Here is a 23,536-nt window from a genome sequence, read left to right on the forward strand (position 1 = left end):
ACTACATGGCATTTTGCCTCTTTTCTCATTGTTTTTTTTCCTACTAGTTATTGTGGCCAGGCATTAAAATATACTTTTCATCAATATTCTTGGCAATAAAGTTTATAACTTGCTGTGCGATAAGTAAGCTAGGTAATAAAGAAATGACTATTCATCATTAGGGGGAAAAAAGAAGACTTTAGGAAGGAATATCCTAAAGCAACTCAGAGGTCTTTCAACTTAGTACTGTCAGGAGACATGCAAATAATAATTGACGGAAATTTTAGAAACACGTTGTGGCAAATATTTTATGAGATTTTTATATTTAAAGTTTTAAGTCTCTTCCAGCCCCCACTGTTCATTGTTCCTTTTAATATATTCAATGTTTTTCTGTTCCAACCTTTCCGATTCACATAAAGTTCTCTCATCTCACTACATCCTTAGAGAAGTGGTACCCTCCTCAGGGTGTTTGGTACTTCATATCTCACTTGTTTTCCCTGAATTGATCTTATCTGTTCCTTTCATGAAAAATGTATTCTGTTCTTGATATTAGCTACAATATTAGCATGATGCAGGTGGACTTCTCTCAGATGTTTGAGAAATAGATGAGGTGGGACAATATCTCATCTACTTTACTTACTCTTACAAATTCTTGAGCTAGAGTATCTACACCTCAAAAAGTGCCCTAATCTTTTTTTAAGCTTTTATACACCAACCAAGTTCTAAGCCAGAAAAATCTTTAGTGCATGTGTGCATCAGAATCACCAGGGGGAGCTCTGGTTAAACATCAATTCTTGGACCTTGCTCCAGGCCTAGTGAGACTCTTGTTACAGTTTCTCTGTAATTCTAATCCCGGTGGCTAATTTAGTTAATTAAATTTAAATAAACTTTAAAATCCAGTTCCTCAGTTGCATTATTACATTTCAAATGCTCAATAATCATATATAACTAGTGACTACTATATTAGATAGTACAGATACACCATAGTCTATCATCACAGAAAGTTCTGTTGGAAAGCACTGATCTAGAATATATAGACGGCAGTTGAAGGAATGAGGGTAGAAGTGATCTTCGGGAGAGTATAAAACTAGAAGAGAAGGGGAGCCAAGGACAGAATTGTTAGAATTCTCCCATTAAGAAGCAGGTAAAGGCTCAACCAAGAAGATTAAGAAAGAACAGCCAGAGAAATAGGAGAGAATACAAGAGTGGTATCCTAGAGGTCAAGAGAAGAAAGTTTTAAAAACAGGGTATTGGCAATCAGTGTTCAATATTAAACATTAAGGTTTATGGTTGACGATGCAGAGCGGTATCACTTGAAGAAAAATGGCTTCCTAGACAGGTCCCCCCAATAGGGCATTGGCCTTTGTAAATTCTTCATCAACCAAAGTTAGCCTCCCAGAAATTCAACCTTGTCCTCATGCAAGTGTCATTATCTTTCAGAAACAGATTCTCTTTAGTCAAGGCCATGCATACTGATTTTTTATATATGTGTGTCTATCAGATCTTAACCCAAGCTCACAAATACATTGATATAGGATATATACCAGATGCCACTTTATTATTAAAAATGAAACTGTTAGAAGCTCCAGTTAGTCTAAATAGTGCATTCTCCTTTCTCCCTGTAATTCTGCAAAAAAGGCAGGCAAATTTTTAGTAGTTTACTTTGTGAGTATGGAATGAGAACAAATATTTAGTTGATCTTACAAAGTTTCTCAACTGGCCCAACTTAAGGCACTCTCAAGGGACATTCTTGTCAAAGAGTTGGCCTCTCGAATCTTTGAATTTTAAATACTTCCTCACCATACAGACCTCTTCTTTTCTCCAAAAGGAGTGCAGTATACAATTCTTTCTGTCTGAGAATCTACCCAAGACACCCTAGTAGAGTTTTGGTGGTTTCCAAATTCCCACAGAAGTGCATTCATTAACTGTTTCTTTTCACTAGTTCAACTCTTAGAGGGCAACCTTATTTCCTGGTTTCTGGGAGACACTTCATTTGAACCACCAAGAATTGCCAGTCGCCATTCAGAAGGTAAGCAGAGTGAGGATTAAACGTAATGTCAAAGAATTTGGCAATTAAGAAAACCATTGGACTAATGCAGCTTCCAGTCAAAATGGTAAAGTAGGTAAATGCTATGCTTGCCTCCTCTCACAATCACATCAAAATTACAACTAAACTACAGAACAACCATCATTGGGAGTTGCCTGAAGTCTAGCTGAACAGAAGTCCTACAACTGGGGAATACAGAAGGGGCCACTTTGAGACTGTTTCTATTGTATGTATTCAGTTTAATAATCTGAATACATACAGGTAAAGAAAAATACATGAAGGTAAAGAAAAATAGAGAAAGCTATGTAATGGTGAATATAAGATGCCATACTACGGGGCGTGGTTATCTTACAGGTCATGTAAGATCTACTAAAATAGTTTTTTAAAGGGAAGTACAAGTTCTAATTTGCATGTTATATAGATCATTCTGGTGGCTGTTTGGAGGGAGATTTGAGGAGGTCAAGAATGGTCACAAGGTTATTGTAATAGCTATAGTAAAGATGATAAGGGATGGAGAGAAGAGGAACCTTTAGAACACTATACACCACAAGCTATTATAGTAGGACACCATTGCTTGATTAGATATAAACAGGGAAAGAACGTGGTCTAAACGACTATCAGGTTTTATGATTTGGCATCTGGGAAGCCAGTAACTATTAACGAAATAGTGTGTACAAAATGAGGAACAAATCTTGAATGGACAATGATTGTTGTTTGGACATTTTTCTGAAAGCTGACGTAATGTGATGCAGAGTGCATTATTCATGGAGTTATATGGAATAGATATGCCACTTACTAGCTTCATGACCAAGATAATTTAGTTCTCTTATTTGCTCCTGTTTTCGCATTTAAAAAAGACAATAGATACCTCACAGAATTGTTATATGTAATTAAATAAAATGTGCCTAGCACAGTGACAAATAATAATTTTTAAAAAGGGCAGTCATTGAAGGAGTTTGGCACCAGCAGTTTCAATAAAGTTGTGGGAGTGGAACTCCAGGAGTAGACAAACGAATGTAAGCTTCATTCCTTTGTCATATATTTATTGAATATCTAGGAAATGCTAGGCTCTGGGAGTGAAATATAAGCAAACATGGACGAGGTCCCTGCCCCGATGGCACTTATCAGAGCAGAAAAGGGGACATTAATAATCACAACGATCACTGTCTAATGATACACTATTAAAGGGGATTATTAAAAGGGACATTAATAATCACAATGATCACTGTCTAATGTCTAGTATGTGTTGTATACAGAGATGTGATAGCATTTAAGAGGTGGATTTGATTCAGTGTAGAGGCTCAGAACGTGCTTTCCTGAGGCAATGAGCAGGACTGGGGATGTGAAAGATGAACAGGGTTAGGTAGGTGAAGCAGAGGGGGAGAGACTTGTGAAGGGAAGCAGCACAGAACTTTGAAGAGCCCAAAAGAGAATCTGTGCGGCTGCACAGCGGAGGGCAACGAGGAGAATGGGACGAAGTGAGTCTGAGGAGGTGGAAATAGTAAAGCACCTGGAACATAAAGGTTCAGATAAGGCCGGAAAAGGCGGGGAGATGCGGCTCCACTTACAAACTACAAGTCCCAGAAAGCATTCGGCGGACGGATGTGAGGTGAGGCGCGAGCCGCGACCTTTGAAGGAAGAAAGGAAGTGCTTGGGCGTCGCAGAGCCGGAGAAGCTGGATAAGGTAGGCAGGGGCGCGGCGTGCGGCGGCGCGGGAAGGGCGGCGGGCCGGAGTCGCGGAGCGCCGCGGGGCTCCGTGTCGTCATAAGGCGGCGGCCATTTTCGGAGGCGGCCCGGGTGGGTGCTGGGAGACCGGGGCCGGCGGGCTTGTGGCGGCTGGGCGCCCTCGGCCACCCGGCAATCTCATCTTTTCCCGGTGTCCCTTCTGCAGAGGGAGCAGCATGTCCGCGGAAGTCCCCGAGGCAGCCTCAGCGGAGGAGCAGAAGGTGAGTGTGCGCGGGGAGCCCGGGAGGCCCCGAGTCACCCCTGCCGAAGACCGGGCCTGGCGGGCGGCCTGCTCCCGCTGCGGGCAGAGGGCGCGCCCGGAGCCAGCCCCGCGGCGCCTGGTGCGGCGAGTGGGCTGTGCCAGTGCGCCTCGGCTATGCAAGCGGGACGCTCCCGGATCAGCTGTCCGCAGTCACTCTGGTAATTCCCGCCGGCGTGGTGGGAATTTGAACATTCGCCGCGTGTTTTCTGAAACGTGCCTTTTTTAACGCCTCGGTGTGTCGTGGTTTTTCTTAATCATATAAATATGCAGAAGAACCCAGGACTCAGTCAAGGCATGGAACGTAAGTTTTTTCGTATCTTCGCTTTGCTTAGAAAGTTTTATTTTGCCCTTGAAGAACTAATTCTCTATGACTTGTATCGTCTGCGTGCTTTTCACTCTAAAGGCGGTAGGTATCTCATGTTTGGGCGAATTTCAGTTGCAATTCCTGTTAGCCGACTAAACGTAGTTACTTAACTTTTTAGGCTTCAGTCTCCTAATCTGTATAATATGAGTAATAGTACTTGCTTTATATGGTGGTTGTGAGGCTTATGAGGTGGGTAATTTATAGTATTTAGCATAATGCGTGCTCAAAAAATGTGAGCCAGTGAGTAGGATTTGCATATAGTAATCGACTAAAAATCGAAAGGATGCAATTTAAAATTTTTTACCAATTTAGTTGACTAGGTGTTCCGTGGAAACATTGGACTGTTTTGGAAACTCACTTGTAATATCTTCGTGATGTAGGGAAATAATCCTCAGTTATTCAAATTACGAATATAAAGGCTTTATAATTTATCTAGGCTAGTTCTAGCCCCTTCCACCATAATTATTTCTGCTGTCTTACCATCGTGAGTACTTGTGGCTGGGCCACAAAGGCCCATAATATCTTGTTACCTAAATTATGGAGTTACCAACACTTTTAAAAACTCAGACTGCATTATCATGAATAAGATTTGGTCTAACGCTTGTACTTTGTAGGAGTTTCTGCTTAATGTTCCTCCCAGGCTCTTCGTCAGGATGGGAAGTTGATTAGTGTTCTAAACCCATTCCATTTGTTATTAACTATGTTAACTTTTCCTGAGTTGGGTAATTATGTTGTAGTATTACTTGTTAACTGGAGAAAAACAAAACAGCAATAACTTAAGACCAAGTTACCACATTATTCAAGAATATTCCAATAAAAACTATGTTGGATATTTTTCACACTTTGTAAAGTAGTGGACTTTGGGGGGGCAAAAGTATAGTTTAAGGGTTAAAAATATTTATAGTAATATTAACTAACATTTATTGTAAAATATGTATCATGGTACTCATTATTGCTTGGGATTTAGGAATCCAGAAAAACAGACCCATGTCTATGCTGTCTTGTCTTTAACACTGAAATCATCCTCAGTTTTCACTTTTTTTTTTCGGTTTTGACTTCCGATGTACAATAATAGCTGCTCTGTAGTTTTCTCTTATGAGATTTGTTAGTATGTTGCCAAAGTTTTAAAGTGTTGATTTCTACAGTATAAATGCTTTAACTTGAAATAGCCTAATATTATGTCTCAACAATATTAATGATATCTTGAATATTTTCATGAGTGTTTGCATTAAAAATCTATTTCAGGTTTTTTGGTTTTAGGGTTGCTGTCATTAATAACAAAGTGTTAGTAATAATGTCCCATTTTGAAATAAGGATTGGCTGTAGATGTTGAGTGCCTGCAGCGTGGATACCATTCCTCAACATGAGGAAAATGTGCAGAGTCACTTCTTTGTTCCTATGGGCCAAATCACCAGTTTGTTCTATTTGTAAAAGTAGAGGACCTAAAATATTGCATTATTGTCTGTGTACCCAGTAGACCTTTTAATTAAAGCCAAATTATTCAGCTAAAATACCTTTACAGTTTTATGGTACAGTAGACTATTGTCTCTGAAAAATTAAGATAAAGAGATGAGCCCTATATAAAGAGCTTTGTCACTATTTCTCTACGTGAGTAGTTTGTGCACCGTTGTTAAGATGACAAACTGTATAGACCACTATTATTGCGATATTAATTAAAGGTATACAAATGTAAAAATAAGTATAAACTATTTTATATACTTTAAAATGAAAACAAATGAAATACAAACAAACCAGTCTAATTATTAATTCAGAGTGACATCATATTTTGGTGAAAATTTTTAATATTAAGACTATGGTAGCAATTGTTAACAAGTGTGAGAGCTTTTTTAATATGGCAAATTAACACTTCTCTAAGGCCATATGAGATGACTCAGTTCTCTTTACTAGTAAACTATGTGGTCATTTAACTGTAGAGTCATAGATATATCATTTAAGTTGTAATTCGATTCTGTTTTTTTCTCATCCTGTACTATAGGAGTAATACCACTGAGTCTCATTGTAAATGAAAGCTCAGACAAGTAAGCCACATAGCACTACTTAGATATAAGATAGAAATTCAGATGCACTAGAATATGCTTATATTTTTCTTTTAGATTATCATTAAAGTGGAAATAAAACATTTTTAAAAATTTACCAGAGGCTTCATGATTCTATCCTCTGTGGATTCCACTTTGAATACCACTAAGCTAAGATAGGCATGCACTCTGGTCCTGGGAGTGAGAAGAGGCTTGTAGAGATTTAAAATACATAATTCTGTTTTCATTGTGAGCATCTTAAGTTCAGGGACCCTCCTTTATCTTTTGTCCCATAACACCTAGCATAGTACCTGGCATTGTTCAGAAAATGCTGGTCGAATGAATTTTTCTCAAAACTTTCAGTTGAAACTTTTGCCAAAGTATTATTCCAATACAAAGGCATTGCTAGTACTACAGTTTAAAAAAAAAAAAAAAAAGGAGCGATAGACCATGGTAATATAAAAACCTTAGCTTAGACCTACTTAAGTCTGAATGGAAGGAGGAAGCTGATTAAGTACGAACTTTCAGTTATAAAATAAGTGGAGGATGTAATATCACTATGGATAGTGATAAATGGTTACTACACTTATTGTGATCATTTTGTAAGGTACATAATGTTGAATCAGTGTGTTATATACCTGAAACTAATATGGCATGTCAGTTATAAAAATAAATTTTTAAAAAGTAGAGGGATTTTGTGTGTGTGTGTATTTTATATGTATATTGTGGCTTTTAAATTTTTTAAAATAGATCTCAGTGGGTTTTCTAAAGACTTCATTACCAGATTCATCAAATTAAGTTAGTAAGGTATTGTCTTGGAGGAGGCTAACTCAAGTAGAGCTCTCAACTAAAATATTTCTGTTACTTTAAAAGACATGATTGGTGCGTTTTTCGAGTGGTGGAAGAGGACGAGAACTATTCTTTAAATTATTTCCACATGTCATCAATAAAGTGGATATAAATTGCTTTCTTGTTTTCCCAGTTTTTAAAGTGCAGTTACTATTGACATTTTTGGGGGTGTTTTGACACACTGCTTTTGGTAACTAAAAGGTTACTAGAGTGTTTTCAATTCAGAGAATAACATTCTAATTTAGTTTGTGTGGGGCTAGCCATTCTTAGCAGTCTTAAAGGTAAACCTTAAAGTTTTCTAAAAATGTTTCTCCTTGCTATCTTAGCAGTTTGCTATACGGCAGTTAAATATTTCAAAGATAAGCTAATGGTGAAACTATCAGGTGTTTAGAAAGTTTCTTAGATTTATTGAAAGTGTTGGAATACATTGTATTTGTTCATTTTATTGGACAGCCATAAAATGCCAGGCACTGGGCAAGAAGCAAGATCTTAAGAGGACTGTAGTATTTTCCATAGAACTTGATGCTATTGGTACCTTACTGGCAAATCTCAAAGGATTTGTTGGCTTTCATTAATCTTTTCTATGTAGTCATCAATCGGTGCAAAAGTGAAAATATTGCCTAGGAGATAAAGGGGAATTTGCTTAGAGTGGTCAAATTTTTATTGCTGGTGTTGCTGTGAAACTTTGCTGAACGGTAAAAAGTGGTATCAGTCATTCAGACTTAATATCAGTCCATGATAGAGTACAAAATAATCCTTAATTATGTGAATGTTCTTTCTATATGTATTTATACCTTATACCCCACCTACTTAGAGAAAGAATAGCTAATATATTTCAATAGAATAGTTCACAAAATTATAAGTGCCTAACATTTATTAATAACATTTATTATACCCTTTGCTAAGTATAGAGTATTCAACAAAGATCATTTTGGGGCATAGGTACTTGTCAAGAGGATAACTGTGATTTAAGATACAGTTTTTAATTTTTATGTTTACATCATAAGCATATATCTTTGTTAAAATATTCTGGGTTTCTGCTTTCCCAGTTTGAATCCAATAGTCAGAAGTTCAAGAATTCTAATGATGCTTCTTCTACCCCTTCTTCCCCAAATAAAATATTATCAGCTAAGTGAATTCACTGCGGCATCTATTTTTAAAAAGTAGTAAAATTGCTGTACAACACAAAGGTATCTTGGAAAATAAAATTTTAAAACCAGGTTTGAATTCTAAAAAACACTTCTTGGTTTAAGAAGATTGTTATTTCCCCCCTTTGTCAAGCCTCTCTATTGTATCTTTGTTTTCTGTTTCATTAATTTTTGCTTTTTATTTTCTCCTATTCTCTTCGGCTTCCATTCTTTGTCTAATTTCTCAATTTAGATACATAGCTCATTGAGTTTTAGTTTTTTTTATCTAATATAAGCTCATAAGAGACACTTGTATCACACAAGTTTGATATGTCTAGAATTTTTATTAGTGAGTCCCAAGTTGTTTTTTTTTTTTTATTCACATGATTCCTTTTTTAACCATGAATTATTTAGTAATGAGTTCTAATTTCCAAATGGCAAGGATATGTATTTTTTATTAATGATGACTTTTAACCTAATTAATTACAGGTGTAGATGGTGGTCTGGATGAAAATGGTTAAGGCTAGCTTTGTGATCTAGTGTTTAGTCAGTTTTTCTATTATTGCTTGAGAAGAATATGCATTTCCTAACTGTTAGGCTGAGAATTAAAATCAAATATTTCAACTATTTTGTCTTTTTTTCCTAGCAATAATTGAAGTTGTTTTGAAATCTATGCTGATAGATTTGTTAGTTTCTCCCTGTATTTCTGTCAAATTTTGCTTTATATATTTTGAGGCTTTTTTTTTTAGAGGAATGAATATTTAGATCTTCTGTATCCCTAATAATTCTTTTTGTCTCAATGTGTTATCTAATAATATAGATGTACTAGCTCTATTTTGGTTAGCATTTGCCTGGTATGTTTTATTTCCCTGTATGTTTACTTTGTACTTGGCAAGCGGTAGCTGTTGTTTTAAATTCAGCTGCTAGACTTAAATAGGCAGTGTATCAGCTCATTTATGTTTGTTGTGGTTACTGACATCTTGGGTTTAATTTCTCTCATTTTACATTTTTCTTCTCTTAGATCTTTATTTTATTACCATTCTCTTTCCTTTTTTAAAATTGATTTTCTTTTCTTCTCCCATTTTGCCACCACTATTAGTTTGTTTCTATTACTTAGGTGGTTCCCTTTGAAATTTTATCATGCATCCTTAACAGAATGTAAAATATCATAAGCCCTTTTTCTTAACAATACAGTACCACGGAACAGTTAAACTCTAAAAATACTGTACTGTTATATAACATTTTTGTTCTGTTTTTACCTCATGTTAACACATTAAAAGAGTGAATGTGTCGATTATATCTCAGTAAAGCTGGAAGGGGATTAGAAAAGTGACTTCTTTGTCCATGTACATGCATGTATAAACAATTTCTTTGTTATTTTCTTATATAGCACAAACCTTTTCGGGGGATGTATTTTCTTTCTAGCAAGGTAAATGCTTAGGAATTCCTTTAAAGGATGTCCAGAAACAAGCAATCCCACCAAATTCTTTTTCCCCTTTTACATTTTTAAACATGACTGTAGGGATAAATTGCCTATTTTATCTGAGTTTATCAGTTAGTGTCCTTTCTGGAGAATAGAAACTACTATGGGTATTTCAAACAGACAGGGCTGTGATTTAGGATATTAGGTTATAAATTATTAAAAGGGATAGAAGAGCAGAAGGTGAACATAATGTTTCCAGAGGTAAGGGATTACAGAAAGCTGTTGACACTCTGCAAGAGTGAACACTATTCTGAGGCCAGGAGCTGACATGGCCTACTGCTTTCTGTACATTGTCATTGGCATCACCAGGAACAGAATGGATTCGTTCTCCCATGCCTTTTAATTTGGCGTAGGTACCATCGGCGGTCTAGGAAAATGTAGTTTAAGGTTTCTAACTGTAGTGATTTGGGGGATTGTTTAGAGAAGGGTAACCTGGCTGAATGCCAATGGACGCAGTCTGGCACCTGACATGTTATTTATACTTTACCCCACAAGCAAATCTGTAGCTGTGTTGGAACGTTGGTAAATGTTCAGGCATTTGAACTTGCTTATCAGAGAGGTCCTTGAAACATCTACATCTGCAGAAGGTTAAGACTGTTTCCAAATGATCCATGAGAAGTATGATGGACATCTTGATGGTATTTGTATTTACTATGTTTAAAAAAATGCAGCTTTGGTCTTATTTTCCCCTTTTGGTGTTAAATGCAGCCGAAATTCTGAACCAGCTATGAAGTTGGATCTAGCAGGGACTTGCCAATGTGTTTTGTATTTGATAAGAAACTTCATGGCTTGGTTTGGTTTTCTAGGACACAAATCCATTCTAAACCTAAACGATATTTTCAGCCGTAGTTGCTGTTTTGCCCAAAACATTTTTCTATAGTAAACTATTTTAATTTGATTGAACACAGTTGCTATTACATATAAATATATACATAAATGTAATTCTTATTAAGAAAATAAGAGAATGCCAGATAAAATGGCATATTGTGTACAACTTTTCCCTCCTCATTTGTAAAATGGGAGAAACTTGAAGAAACTGCAAACTCAGGAAAATTGAGCTACCTCTATACCAGAAATTTAGGGAATCCTAGATAAAGTGAACTGATGAATCATATCAAAGGAAATGGAGACCCTCATTTCCTAGGCCCAAGAATACCCTTTAATTTGAAAGTCCTGGGACTGAAAAGCTATAATCAGGTGAGAGTCCTTTCTAGCCCAACTCCAGATGTAATAGTAACCAATTTAATAACTGCAGGAGAACTCGAGTAGGATTGCTCCTCCCAATCCTGCTTCTGAATTATAGCACTCAGATACCCTGGGGCCATACATTAAATGGCTTGAGTGAAGGCTGAGCCACAGAGAACTAACTAGTGACCCAGCCCACCTCCTAAATTTATATTATTTTTCTAGCCTCTGCGAGCAATACAGTGTAGTCATATGTTACATGGGGCTTAGTTTCTAAAGTTAGCAAGGCCAAATTGCATATAACTAAAACCCCCTTGAAAAATCCCAACAAAGTTATGATTATACTGGAAACTGCCCCATCAATTCTCAGTAGGTCAAGTAGTCACTTTGTTGTCTGGTGAACAAATGTCTGGGCTGATTCTTCAGTTGATTGCCAACTGAGGTAGTAGTAGGCTTGTGTTGTAAAGGCTGAGTTTTTCAACACTAGAATGATAAACAATACGTTGATATGCTTATACTCTGAAAAATACCTCCTGATTGAGACCATCATGGGAATGGTAGGTTTGTATCATATACCTCACACTTGACCTCTCTCTGGGACATACCCTTCTTTAATGGAATGACCGGCAGAATCACTGATGCTTTTTAGAATCTATCTCTGGCTGAGCCACATAGTTAAATGTTGTGTCCATCAAGTGAGTGAATAATGTGATCACTGTAAAAAGACAGAAAATCAAAATGGATGCTTGAAACATAAAAGGAAAATAGAACACCTGAAGCAGAAGAGACTATACATATAAGAAGCCCCATGGAGCAAGTGTATTTGACAGCAGCAGCTTTATTCTCAAAATCCTCTAAGACTAAAAATGAGAGAATGTAACGTGAGGAAGCTGTTCGGGATGGAGCTATTCACAAATTATAAGATGAATAAAGCTGATTATAAAACATGTATAATTTTGAGGAAAATATATGTAAAAGTTGCATGAAGTTTCTTCAGTTCCTAGATTGATAAATGATTTACTTGCTATACAAGAACAGTGGGTGTGGCATTTATAGATTTAACATTCCTGTTTTTTGACTATTCATAAATAACCTGAGAGAATTGAGATGTACAGAGGTATATCATTTTGTTGAGCTGATATGCAGAAACAAGTCCATTAGCTAGAAAGTGCACCGTGCCATTGCCTAGCTTCCCCTATTAGGGCAACTCTGTTTTTCTTGATTCATTCATTCTTCTGCAGTACTTGCCATAAAGTGATAAACACTGCTTTTCTATAAAATAATAACTATTGGGAAGAAAGTAAACTATATCAAGGCTGGTGTGTTAAAAGTGAAAAGCGTTAACATGTTGACAGTCCTTGGTCATAAGACATGTTTTTGATCCACTAAAGAATGAAATCTATAGCATCAACAGGGTCATAAAATATAAGGGATAATTAAGCAATACTATACATAGATGTTGAAGGTTGATGAAGATGTTTTTCTCCTTTCCAAATATCAAGGTCTTCTGTATTGAGTTATTCAGGGAAAATGTGCTGGTAAGTAAGCTGCTGTTAGTTTCTATTAAAGAATCTCAGGAGCTTCTAATCATACATGATTTTGAATAAATATAGGCGATCAAAAAGATCTTGTATTTTAACAGTATTAGGATGATTCTCTAAATATAGGCAAAGAGCTGATGAGTTCCTTAGAAGGTGACTAACTATAAATGTATTATACATGACTGGAAAGTAATGGCAAGCAAGACTTTAGAGCTGAGCTATCTTGATATTTTTATCCAGTGTGTGGGGTGTTACACATGCATCATAGCTATAATAGAGCTATCACATGGATCATTTGAAAAACAAGATAGAGATGTTTTAAAAGCTCCTGTGCTTGATTTCTTAGTCAGACACTGCATTATGTGGCATTTGACAACTAAAGTCAGAATCCAGAAATTAAAAATTGAATTATTTTAAATAACTGAAATATAATAGAGAAGTAATTTATTTAACATTATTTCAGGAAATGGAAGATAAAGTGACTAGTCCCGAGAAAGCTGAAGAAGCAAAATTAAAAGCAAGGTATCCTCATCTGGGACAAAAGCCCGGAGGTTCAGATTTCTTAAGGAAACGATTACAGAAAGGGGTAAGTTCTTATGTGTAATCTCAAAATAGTTAAGCTTTGTGAACTCGGTGTGCCAGTAGAGATTGTGAAAATGGGAATCTGCATATATAGCTCAGTACCTTAATAGATACGTATGTTTCTTTCTAATATCTTAGACTCTTCATTCTATAAATATGTATGATAAGAATCTATTCTTTATCACTTTTAACTGTAAAGTATTTCAAGCTTGTAGAAAGGTGCAGGTAATATAATAGAGCCCATGTGCCTACCACCCAAATTTAATGTTTAAATACTTTGCCATATTTAAGTTTTATCTTTGTAAGAAAGAAAATGTAGATGTAGTTGAAACCTACCACATGTGTGTATATATATCCCCTTTCTCCCCTCTCTCCAAAAGCAACCACTATCCAGAAGCTAGTATGTATTATTCTGCCCTTTTTTTTTTTTTAAGTTTACCTGTTTTAAAGGTGATTTCCACACTATACCTTAGAGCTTAAAATACTTTTTATTTGGATGAAATGATGACTTATAAAAGCATAGTTTGCTTTCTTCTTTACATAATACATTTCACAGAATTACTCTAATGTAATTTATATACTGTAATTTTAGTAGTTTAAATTACTGAAAACTTTTTTTTTTCCCCCTCAAAATCTTAATGTACTTTGTGAGGTAAAAACCATTATTTCTCAATGAGATCTGAATTGAAATAATGTTATGTTTGTTCCTTAGATTTTTTTTCTAATCCCTTCCTTTGTTTATAAAAAAATTTAAGGGCTCCATCTTCACTTTAAGCACATTGAAATTATTTACCATATAGGGAGAGCAGAGAAGGATGAAATATTGTTTATGGAAGATAATTATTAAATGAGGATCGGTTAGATATTATTTATACCAGATGCCAAATCATGTTTTTCCTTAAATTAATACCTTAAGTATACCGATATATGCAGCTTGCTTATAGAAACATGTCTGTGTATGTGTGTGTTTATATGTATGTATTAGCTGTAGTCATATGCGGATTATTTTCTCAAACCAAATTCCAAAAGGATATTTTTCCCAGGTTTATTGAGATATAGTTGACATGTTACATTGTATAAGTTTAAGGTATACAGTGAGATGATTTGATACACATACAAATTATGACATGCTTACCACAATAGGTTAGTTAGCACATCCTTTACCTCGCATAATTACCATTTTGTTGTTTTGATGAGAACATTAAAGCCATATCCTTAGCAACTTTCAAGTGTACAACACATTAGTGTTAACTACAGTTGCCATACTGCACATTAGATCCCTGGAACTTACTCCTCTTATAATTGAAAGTTTATACCCTTTGACCAATATCTCCTCCTTTCCCCCACCCCTTGACCTCGGGCAACCACTGTTCTACTCTGTTTCTGTGAGTTTAATGTTTTTAGATTCTTCCACTTTAAGTGAAATCATGTACTTTGTCTTTCTACCAAAAGAATATTTTTAAAAATTAGTTTAACATATTCTTTAAAGTGGCAAAATATAGAATGGTATTTTTCTTAACGTGAAAGAATAACATTCGCGTTTTAAAATAATAGGGTGACAAAGAATTATACCAAATATATAAAAATGTAAAACCTCTGTTCCTTGAGAAGTAATTTAATGGGGAAATTATTACAAAAATGATAGTTAATGTCTGTAATTCATAAAGAGATCTTTCAAATGTACAAAAAAAAACCCATTAAAGAGCCCCTAGATAAAGGATTTTAATAGGAAATACAGATACTAAACACCATGAAAAATATTTATCAATGATAGAAATCAGTGAAATGTAAATAAGAACAGTCATACCGTAGTATACATACAACTAAATGAGAAAAATACTTAAAATAATAACCACTGGTAAGGTTGAAGTCAGATGTTGCTAATATGCTCTTTGCTGTGTGTAGCATTTAAAATTATTGCTATTGCTTTAGAAAGGGATTTGGATTAAGATTTATAAAAATGTTCATATTCATCGAATGAATAATTTGTGAACTAATCTAAGGGTATAATTTAATATAAGGAAAAGTATTTAAGTTTGAAGATAATCTTTGTAGCTTTAACCATAATTAGAAGCAGCACCACTATTAAGGAGCAGAGAAATAGTTAAATAAATTGTGGTGAATCAAAAATATATCTTGGAGTTGGTGTCGTAAGTGTAAATACTTGCAAAGAAAAAATACCACTGAATCAAGAAATAAGTTACAGAATTTGAGAAGGGAGCTCTTAATGGATTGTTTATTATACCAGAATGTCAATGAATAAATACTTTTATGTTAGGGAAATGAAGTCTTAATATTCAACGATATCATTTTCTTCTATGATAAAAGAGTTTCGATTTTTTTTTTTTTTTAATTAAATCTGAATCATAGGATCCTGAGTTTTCGTTTTCCTCTGTCATAATAGCAAGCTGGCAAATTGCACTGTATCTTAAGTAGTTTTTCTTCATTTGAGAGGATTGGTTAGATATTATTTATGTTAGGTCCCATTCTGTTTTACTGTACTTATAAATGTTCCTATAATATGTCAAGGATTGACACCTATTTTAGACTCTTAATAATATGATGTGTACATAGTGACTATACAGACTATTAAAGGGGGAAGGAATATTGAGAAGGAGAGTTTTAGCCCATGGTTTTTTTCATATGTGGAGTTTGTGAAGTCCCAAGAAAACTGAGAATCCAATTTTAAGAAACATGGTCTTAAAAGTTAAACATTCTTGAGGTGATAACTTAGTGTCAGTACAATTATAAATATTGATGTAACTGGGGCCCCTGAATTTGAGTGGGAGGAGGCTTTTATAAGATTGTCATCCGGATGAACCAGATATATTTTAATTTTAGACTTTCACCTAAAAACACAAAATTTAAAAAATTGTTGGAAGGCAGCTAATATTGCCTTCCTAGGCTGTATCTGTCCTAATATGAGAAACATTGGTCTAGTTCATTCTTCTGCCTAGAGCAGTTACAATTGTTAAGCATTGAGTTTAGTTTTGTCTATGGCCACTAAAATAAATTTATTTTATTTTCTCCAAGAAGAGTGGAGAATCTATAGTTGAGAGCTCCTTATAATGAACTTTTGCTTACTATAAAATAGGTATCGTTAGAAACTGACTTTATTATGTGGAGGATAATCTGCCTAAAATTTGCACTGTGTGGTAAATATCTCATTTGTGCTTTTGACTCAGTAAACAGTTTGGCAGGCTGCTTTGTTCTCTTATAGAGGCTACTAAACTTCAGAAGTAGCTCTCTGATATAAAATGGTGCATAAGAAGTTCTTAGATTTTTTTTTTTTTTTACTACACTCATGTTAAAACATGCAGAAATGAAGCTGCAGCAAGCCTTAGAAGGCCTTGGCCCAATTTTCCTTGTTATTGCTCAATGTATGTATAGTGACATATGAAAAGCAATTTCTAACTTTACACCCTTTGGCCTTAGAGCAGGTCTGGCTTATCAAAGAATAGTTCCTAGAGGGTGGCAGCCAATGAAACCTTTTCTCAGGCCACTCAACTATCTTATACTAAACTATGAGTTCCCATCTATTTCATTTGCCACATGAAGTATCTTTGAAGTCTCAGAATTTTTTTCTCCCTCACCCTGTGTCCAGGCCTTCACCTCATACCTGTATCATTCCTTTTTGCCTATCCTAGACTGAGGTTAGGTTTCCCTCCTTTGAGCACACAAACCACTTGTACTTAAAACAGCATGATAGTTGATTTACTTGACTGTTGTCTGTCTCTCGCCTTGGAGTCGTGTATAGCAGACATTCAGTAAAGGTAGGCTAAACATTATAGGGAGAAGTTGGAATTCAGGCATATTCATCTTTCACTCTGGAACAGATAGCTGAGGTAGATTACTATATTAAGATTGATCTTTAGCTTTCATCACAATTTGTTTTAGTGATGGTTGTTATGTCTCATACTAGAAAGAGTGATAGTTGTACTTACTGTCTTAAATGAAAAACAATTGTAAGATAGGGATATGTACGTTTTAAGTGATAACTAATTTCTAGTGATTTTTCTTCCATTATCCTAGTGTTTATATTTTAATCTTTATTTTTATTTTTCAATTAGAGTTGACACTTAGTATTATATTACGTTAAGGTGTACAGCATAGTGGTTAGACATTTATATAATATATGTTAACTTTAATTTTGATTTTAGTGAACTGCTTTGGTTCAAGTAAATGCTTTAGATTCTTGCAGAAATGCTTGTCCTAGATGACAGTACCAGCAACTATAAATAATAGTTTTGATAACTATAAAGTTTGATTGAAAGTGGGTAATACATCATAAACGCAAGTTGGTGAATTATGTATTTTTATTTTCAAAATTATTTAAGCAAAAATATCAGCCTGCTTTTTTCATTAGTAAATGAAAGGTTTGCGTTTCACTTTTTAAGTCCAGGACTGTTCATTCATTCCTGGATAGATTGATGAGGTAACTGGTGTCAATCATGAGTGTTCCACACTGAAACCAGAATGATACAAGTAAGCCTGAAGAAGGGGTTCTTGCCTGACTTCTCAGTGTTGACTTGTGCTGGAATTCGCTACAGAGACATAGCTATTTCATCTAATTAATGTTTTTGTTTAAATTTTGTTAGACTAACTTAGTTTGTACTAACAATGTAGGGTCACATCTGTATCTTAAACCAGTGTAACTGCACGTGAAAGCTTTTAAAATCTCATTTGAATTCTTTTTTTTTTTTTTTTTCTTTCTTGTAGCAAAAATATTTTGATTCCGGGGATTACAACATGGCTAAAGCAAAAATGAAGAACAAGCAACTTCCTGCTGCTGCAGCCCCGGATAAGACAGAGGTCACTGGTGACCACATTCCCACTCCACAGGACCTTCCTCAACGGAAACCGTCCCTTGTTGCTAGCAAGCTGGCTGGCTGATTAAAAGAGCTGAACTGCATGAATCTTCTAATTCCCATTATTTTCCCTTAATATGTTACTTCCTATCTTTTTATTTTCTTTCATTCACTAAGTCGTTCGAGAGTGACAGCTTTGCAGGTAGCGGTAGTGTGTGCTGCTCTTGTAAGGGAAGATACATGTGTAGAGATTTTAATTAAGGTGCACTGATTAAAGAACATGTTAGAGCAACATAAAATAATCTACTTGAAAACACTTGTATATATTACCTAACTGCTAGTGTAGGACTGGTCCTAACAACTACTAAGCGAGTTTTACAATTTTAATGTTTTAGCTTTCTTTAATTCCTCTTAATTATATATAGCTTCTAGTTACTCTTATTTAATATAACCTCTATTGTATTGGTTTCTTCTGTATTTTCCTTTTGTATTTTATATAACAGAAGTTTAAGACCACAAGTTGGAAGAAAGGACACATATTTCAAATGGATGGGACTTCAAAAGATGTGTATTTCTGTGCTTGAACTTGAATGGCCTTAAACCTCTTTCAGCTTTAACAATAGACGTTTACTTGGGCAATATTTGCCCATTCTGGTGTAACTTATGTGACCCTAGTGCTTAACAGCTGCAGTTGAAGCTAATATTCAGTTCTATAGTTAGAATACCTTTTGTTCAAGATGTGAATGAAGTATGCATGTGCATTGACTGTTGAATTCACTTTTGTGCCATTTTTGTAAATACAGTAGTTTTGCACAACCTCTCACAAATGTCTGTATTAATTTCACATATTAAGAAGTAGATGATGTGCCAACCAGAAGCACAAAAGTTCCTACACAAAACCTTGTATGTCATTAGAGCTTTTGTATAGTAAGAGTAGTTTACAATCTTGGGCTTATGGAATACCAAACTGAAATCTTTGCTCAGTCTGCCATAGCTTTTCCATTTGTTACTAATATCCATGACATTCAGTGGCCTTGTGCAAATATGATATGTTGCTTAGGCATATCTTTTGTCCTATGCAGAACATTTCATTTTGACTTTTATGAAAATTGCAATTCTTCTAATTTATATAGATTTCTTAAATGTAGAAACATTTTACTTCCATAGTCAATTTTGGGGACACTAGAATAAAAGGCTTTAATACTCTGCCTCGTGTGGCCCCTCCCCGCCCCCTTTTTTTGTTTGTTTGTTTGCTTTAACTCAGATCATATTGGGCTGTGCTTTTCAGTCTATTCAAAAGCATAGATGTCTATCTTTACTCTTGAAATTTGCTGTGCTGTATTTTATAACACATTAATGATGCTTTCCTTATAATTGCCCAGTTACTTAACCATTCTTAATCCTGTATTACTAATATTTAACAATTGTTTAAATAAAAGGAACTTTATAATGAAACAAATACTTGAGAAGACTGGCCCAGGAACCTATGTCAGGAAGAGCTGATTCTAGTAAATAATTTTAAGTAATTATGATGAGCTAAGTGAATTAGGCTTGTAACAATTAGAGTAATTTACATGATAGGTGGAACATATTCATATTAAAAACTTAGATATTTTGCTTCTATACATGTCGCTTTAATAAAATAGCAATTTAATTTTACCTGTTTTTTAGTAATAACTTTAACACACTTTATTGGGACAAATTTACTGCTCTTTAAGCGTTCTTCCCATAAGTTGTAATGCTATAGCATGATAATGAGGATCAGTAATCTGAGATGATACTATTTTTCTCTTCATCTTTGACTTGCACAGGGCCTCCCTTTTTGGATCCGAGCATCTTTTCTTGATCTTGGCTCCATTTGTATACTTGCTTTCCTGTGACCCCAAATCATCATGGATGGTGCCTTGAGCAATAGCACCTGCACTTAAAGACTACCTAACACTCTGAGGAAAGCTTGCTGGTTATCTTTCTGCTCCACCTACCCCAGAAAGCAGAACAGCAACAAAATCAGTAATGTGCTAATTTGTAATTATAAGAATCAGTTATATAGTTATATTCGTGATGGGAGCAAGTAGTTTATTCTAGAATATGTGTAATCATTGTAGGATTTAAGAATTATAAAATACCCCAAAGTAGAATTTCTGTAATATCTAGTCTTTTGTAATGAATAGTTGCAAGCTATCACTATTAAATCTACACATCAGAGAAGATTAATCTGAAAGACCATGTTATTCTCGACCCTGTTAGGACTCTTCCTGTGGTTTTCGAAAAGTGATGTAACTTCTGCCTGAGTTTTAGTTTGTGAAATACAATGATAATATTTAACCTACCTCAAAACTTGTTGAGGATCTGTGAAATACTGAGTAAGTGCCCAAAATAAAATATTGTTGATTGTCTTTTTATTAAAGGTAAATTTCCTCATTAAACCAACCTGCCTTCTGTAAAGTCACAGTGCTTAAAATCTCAGGATTTTCCATTAGGAAAGACCTGTCATTAAGGATTTGTAGGTATAATCGCTTAGCCTCCATTATTGGTGCTTGGGATAGAGAGGTTTTAAATTTTTCTATTTTTTGTTCTGCCTCAAAGCTCAGTTTATTGAAGACATATTTGCAGGCCGTTTCGCCATTACTCAAATGAAGATTTTGATTAGATGAGATTAATCATAATTGTCCATTTCTATGATTTCAGAGTTGTAGTTTGAGAAATGGCTAATTATAATCATTGTCCTGTTTATTATAAATTAGTGCTGAAATAAACCGAAGTTGGAGAGAACGAATTCTTCATGAAAATTGATTAATGTCTGAAATAAATTACCCATTTCATGTCTAGTAGCTCCTACTTGTAAGTACAGTTTTGAGAAACATTTCAGTTTTGAAAGTTACAACTGAATAAAATGTAGTTCTTGGCACGTTGGGATAGTAAGGATTGTTGGATTGTTTTGATGGACTGGAAAGAGCATGTTTTCAGTCTATTTACAAGTTATTCAATCCTCTTGTGCTGCTGACCTAAAAATAAGTCTTAACTATTCATCAAAGGAGGCCTAGTAAGGCCTCTACTTGTTAGTACTTCAATTGGAATTAGCAGCTCTTTTTACTTGATGTAACAAAACTATACCTCTAATATATTTATTGATCCTTTTTACAAAATCAGACATATATTCTTTCTCAAGCCAAATAGTGAAGTTTTATTAAAGCTGAAATGTAATCTCCACTTAAATTGTGCTCTAAACTTGGTATTTGGTGATCCAGGGGCAGGTAGCCTATAGGAAGAGCACATCCGAGTGGCAAAGAAGTTTCTCTGGTGGCCTTTTCACATTCCCCAACATTCAAACACATTTCTACTCCTCATTTTCCTAATTCACCTCATTTTACTTCATCCCCCATCCCAGCTTTCTTAAGCTTCCTAATGGCTTTCATTAAATGATGTTTAGGGCTGATGAATTATCAGTCATTAATATCCTTCCCAGTAGGTTACAATTAAAGACACATTTTTAGATTTCTAGAACACTATCCTAATCTGGATAATGACTATTTTGAGCTACTGTCCCAACTTTGGAACTCAGCATACACACTGCCAATCTTCCCCACCACACCTTATAAAGTTGAGATAAATCTCATTCCGGGATTGTTAATCTTAAGAATGAAAACTGATTTTAATAACTTGCTAGTTTCAGCCTTTTAAGTAGGTAGGTCTATGGGTTTTATTCTACAAATCACTGGTGGTCATAACCATTAATGTATGTTTGTATTATGTTATTAACTAAAAAGCATTTGAAAGAAAACATCTAATTCCTTTAATATGCCCTCAAATCTGTTATTGCATATCATTTGTAATGCAATAGGACACTTTGCCTGTACTAAAAGGGCCAAGAGTTTAATGCCTTTTTTGTTGAACATGTCTATAGTGTCGGCAAGTTAATGCTGAAATTTGTCAAATAGCCCTTCCAAAATTATACTTGTGAAATATACAGAAAAATAAATTGATCTACTTAATTTCTATTGATTAAATTTGTAGTTTTTGTGTCATTTAAATATATTGTTTTTCAGAAGATTTCTGAAGTTGATCTTTTTTAGATTTAGGCTCCTATATACAGAAAGAATTTGACTTTTGTAGTTTTCGGTTTTGTTTTAATGAGATCTAGCTGTTAATGTTTATATTTGTAAAGGCTTTGTGATTAAGGTAACATTAAATGTTTACAGATTGTGAGTCTTCATGTCATAAAATACTAGTACAATACTGTCAGGTAAATAAGACAGCTTACATTCTGAGAAATATATTACATAAAATTTAATGCAGGGTAAAAAGCATTACATTTCTTTTTTTTTAGGTGAGGCAACCCTTGCTTGACCTCAGATTGCAAGGACCTTGTCAGTGTTTTATTTTCTACACCTACAGCACCTGGTCTTCCTTCGAGTCTCCCATCCAAGTACTAACCAGGCCCGACCCTGCTTAGCTTCTGAGATCAGACGAGATCTGGCTTGTTCAGGGTAGCATGGCTATCGACAAAAAAGTTACATTTCTTAAGAGGTGTAAATAAATGAGTTATTCAACTTGGATAAATGGGATGAGTAATAGATCGGAAAAGTGTTAGAGTTGACTAAGAAATGGGTCGGGGAAAAGGGAAGAAGACGACCATTTTAGGTAGAGGAAATGTTATTTTCAAATAGACAAGGAGGTGGGAAAATGTGGACATGTGTAAGGATGTTTGGAGAACATGACATGTGAAGGAACTCTTGATTTTTCTCCCTAACATTGCCCTTTCCTCCACCAGCCTTCATCTGAAGTACTCAGACCAATCTTGGAGTGATTCTTGATTGCTCAGAGGCTGCGACCAACGTCCACCAAAATCTAGTTAATTAGTTCATTTCTTGCCACTGCTGGCACCATACCCCAAGCCACTAATATTTCTTACCTGGATAACTGCTGTAGTTCCTAACACATCACTTTCCACTCTTGCTTCCTTGTCCATGCTACCAATCCCTTTACACCACCCTACTTCCATTCTTAATATACAACCTCTTAAAATGTTCTAAGCTCATTCCTATTCCTGTTCAACACTCGTTTTCCATCAAACACTCCCTGGTTCATAGGTTGGCGGGCTCCTTTTCATTCTGATCTCAGGTCAACTTTTAACTTCCTTAGCCAGAGGTTGAATTCTTTATTGTATCCTTAGCATCTAGAAACAGCTTATAGGTACTCAAATACTTGTTGAATAAAATAGAATACTAGGTTGGAAAAGTAAGTTTTAAGGACATGGATGCAGAGAGGATGCTTGATTCTCGGTCTCAGCCATGTCAGTGAAGGATGCTTGTATACTCAGTGTTTCTTTGAGAAAGTGGTCAAAGAGCTTTGCTCTTGCAAACCTCACATCAGCTGAAATTGTTATACCTGATTGTCCATGGTGAAGATGTATTAACTATTCACTGCTTCTCTACTCTTTCTTGTGATCATAAACTTGCATGCATTCTGCATCTGATTTCCAAGTTTCTTTACTGCTCCTTTACCAATAACTTAGGCTGATCAATGTATTGTAAGCTCTTGCTTTTCT

The 23,536-nt window shown here is 35.2% G+C and overlaps 1 protein-coding gene and 1 pseudogene across 3 annotated transcripts; one reads left to right on the forward strand and one right to left on the reverse strand.

Moving 5' to 3' along the window:
- The first annotated feature begins 3,615 nt into the window (after nucleotides 1-3,615).
- ARPP19 (cAMP regulated phosphoprotein 19) lies at nucleotides 3,616-21,995 on the forward strand. Of its 3 annotated transcripts, none has more exons than XM_039889010.1 (4): nucleotides 3,616-3,710; nucleotides 3,918-3,972; nucleotides 13,062-13,184; nucleotides 17,900-21,995. In XM_039889010.1, the coding sequence occupies exons 2-4, from the start codon at nucleotides 3,928-3,930 to the stop codon at nucleotides 18,071-18,073; spliced, it is 342 nt and encodes a 113-aa protein (XP_039744944.1). In that variant the 5' UTR covers nucleotides 3,616-3,710; nucleotides 3,918-3,927; the 3' UTR covers nucleotides 18,074-21,995. The 3 variants fall into 3 exon arrangements, with proteins under 3 accessions (XP_039744944.1, XP_039744945.1, XP_039744943.1); XM_039889011.1 differs by lacking the exon at nucleotides 3,616-3,710 and adding an exon at nucleotides 3,721-3,823; XM_039889009.1 differs by lacking the exon at nucleotides 3,616-3,710 and having other exon boundaries at nucleotides 3,778-3,972.
- A 379-nt stretch (nucleotides 21,996-22,374) lies between these two features.
- On the reverse strand, nucleotides 22,375-22,492 carry LOC120581028 (uncharacterized; annotated as a pseudogene).
- Between the last annotated feature and the right edge of the window lie 1,044 nt (nucleotides 22,493-23,536).

The sequence above is a fragment of the Pteropus medius genome, unplaced genomic scaffold (genome assembly GCF_902729225.1).
Source record: "Pteropus medius unplaced genomic scaffold, Ma_sr-lr_union100, whole genome shotgun sequence".
In the NCBI taxonomy this organism is placed as follows: Eukaryota; Metazoa; Chordata; class Mammalia; order Chiroptera; family Pteropodidae; genus Pteropus; species Pteropus medius.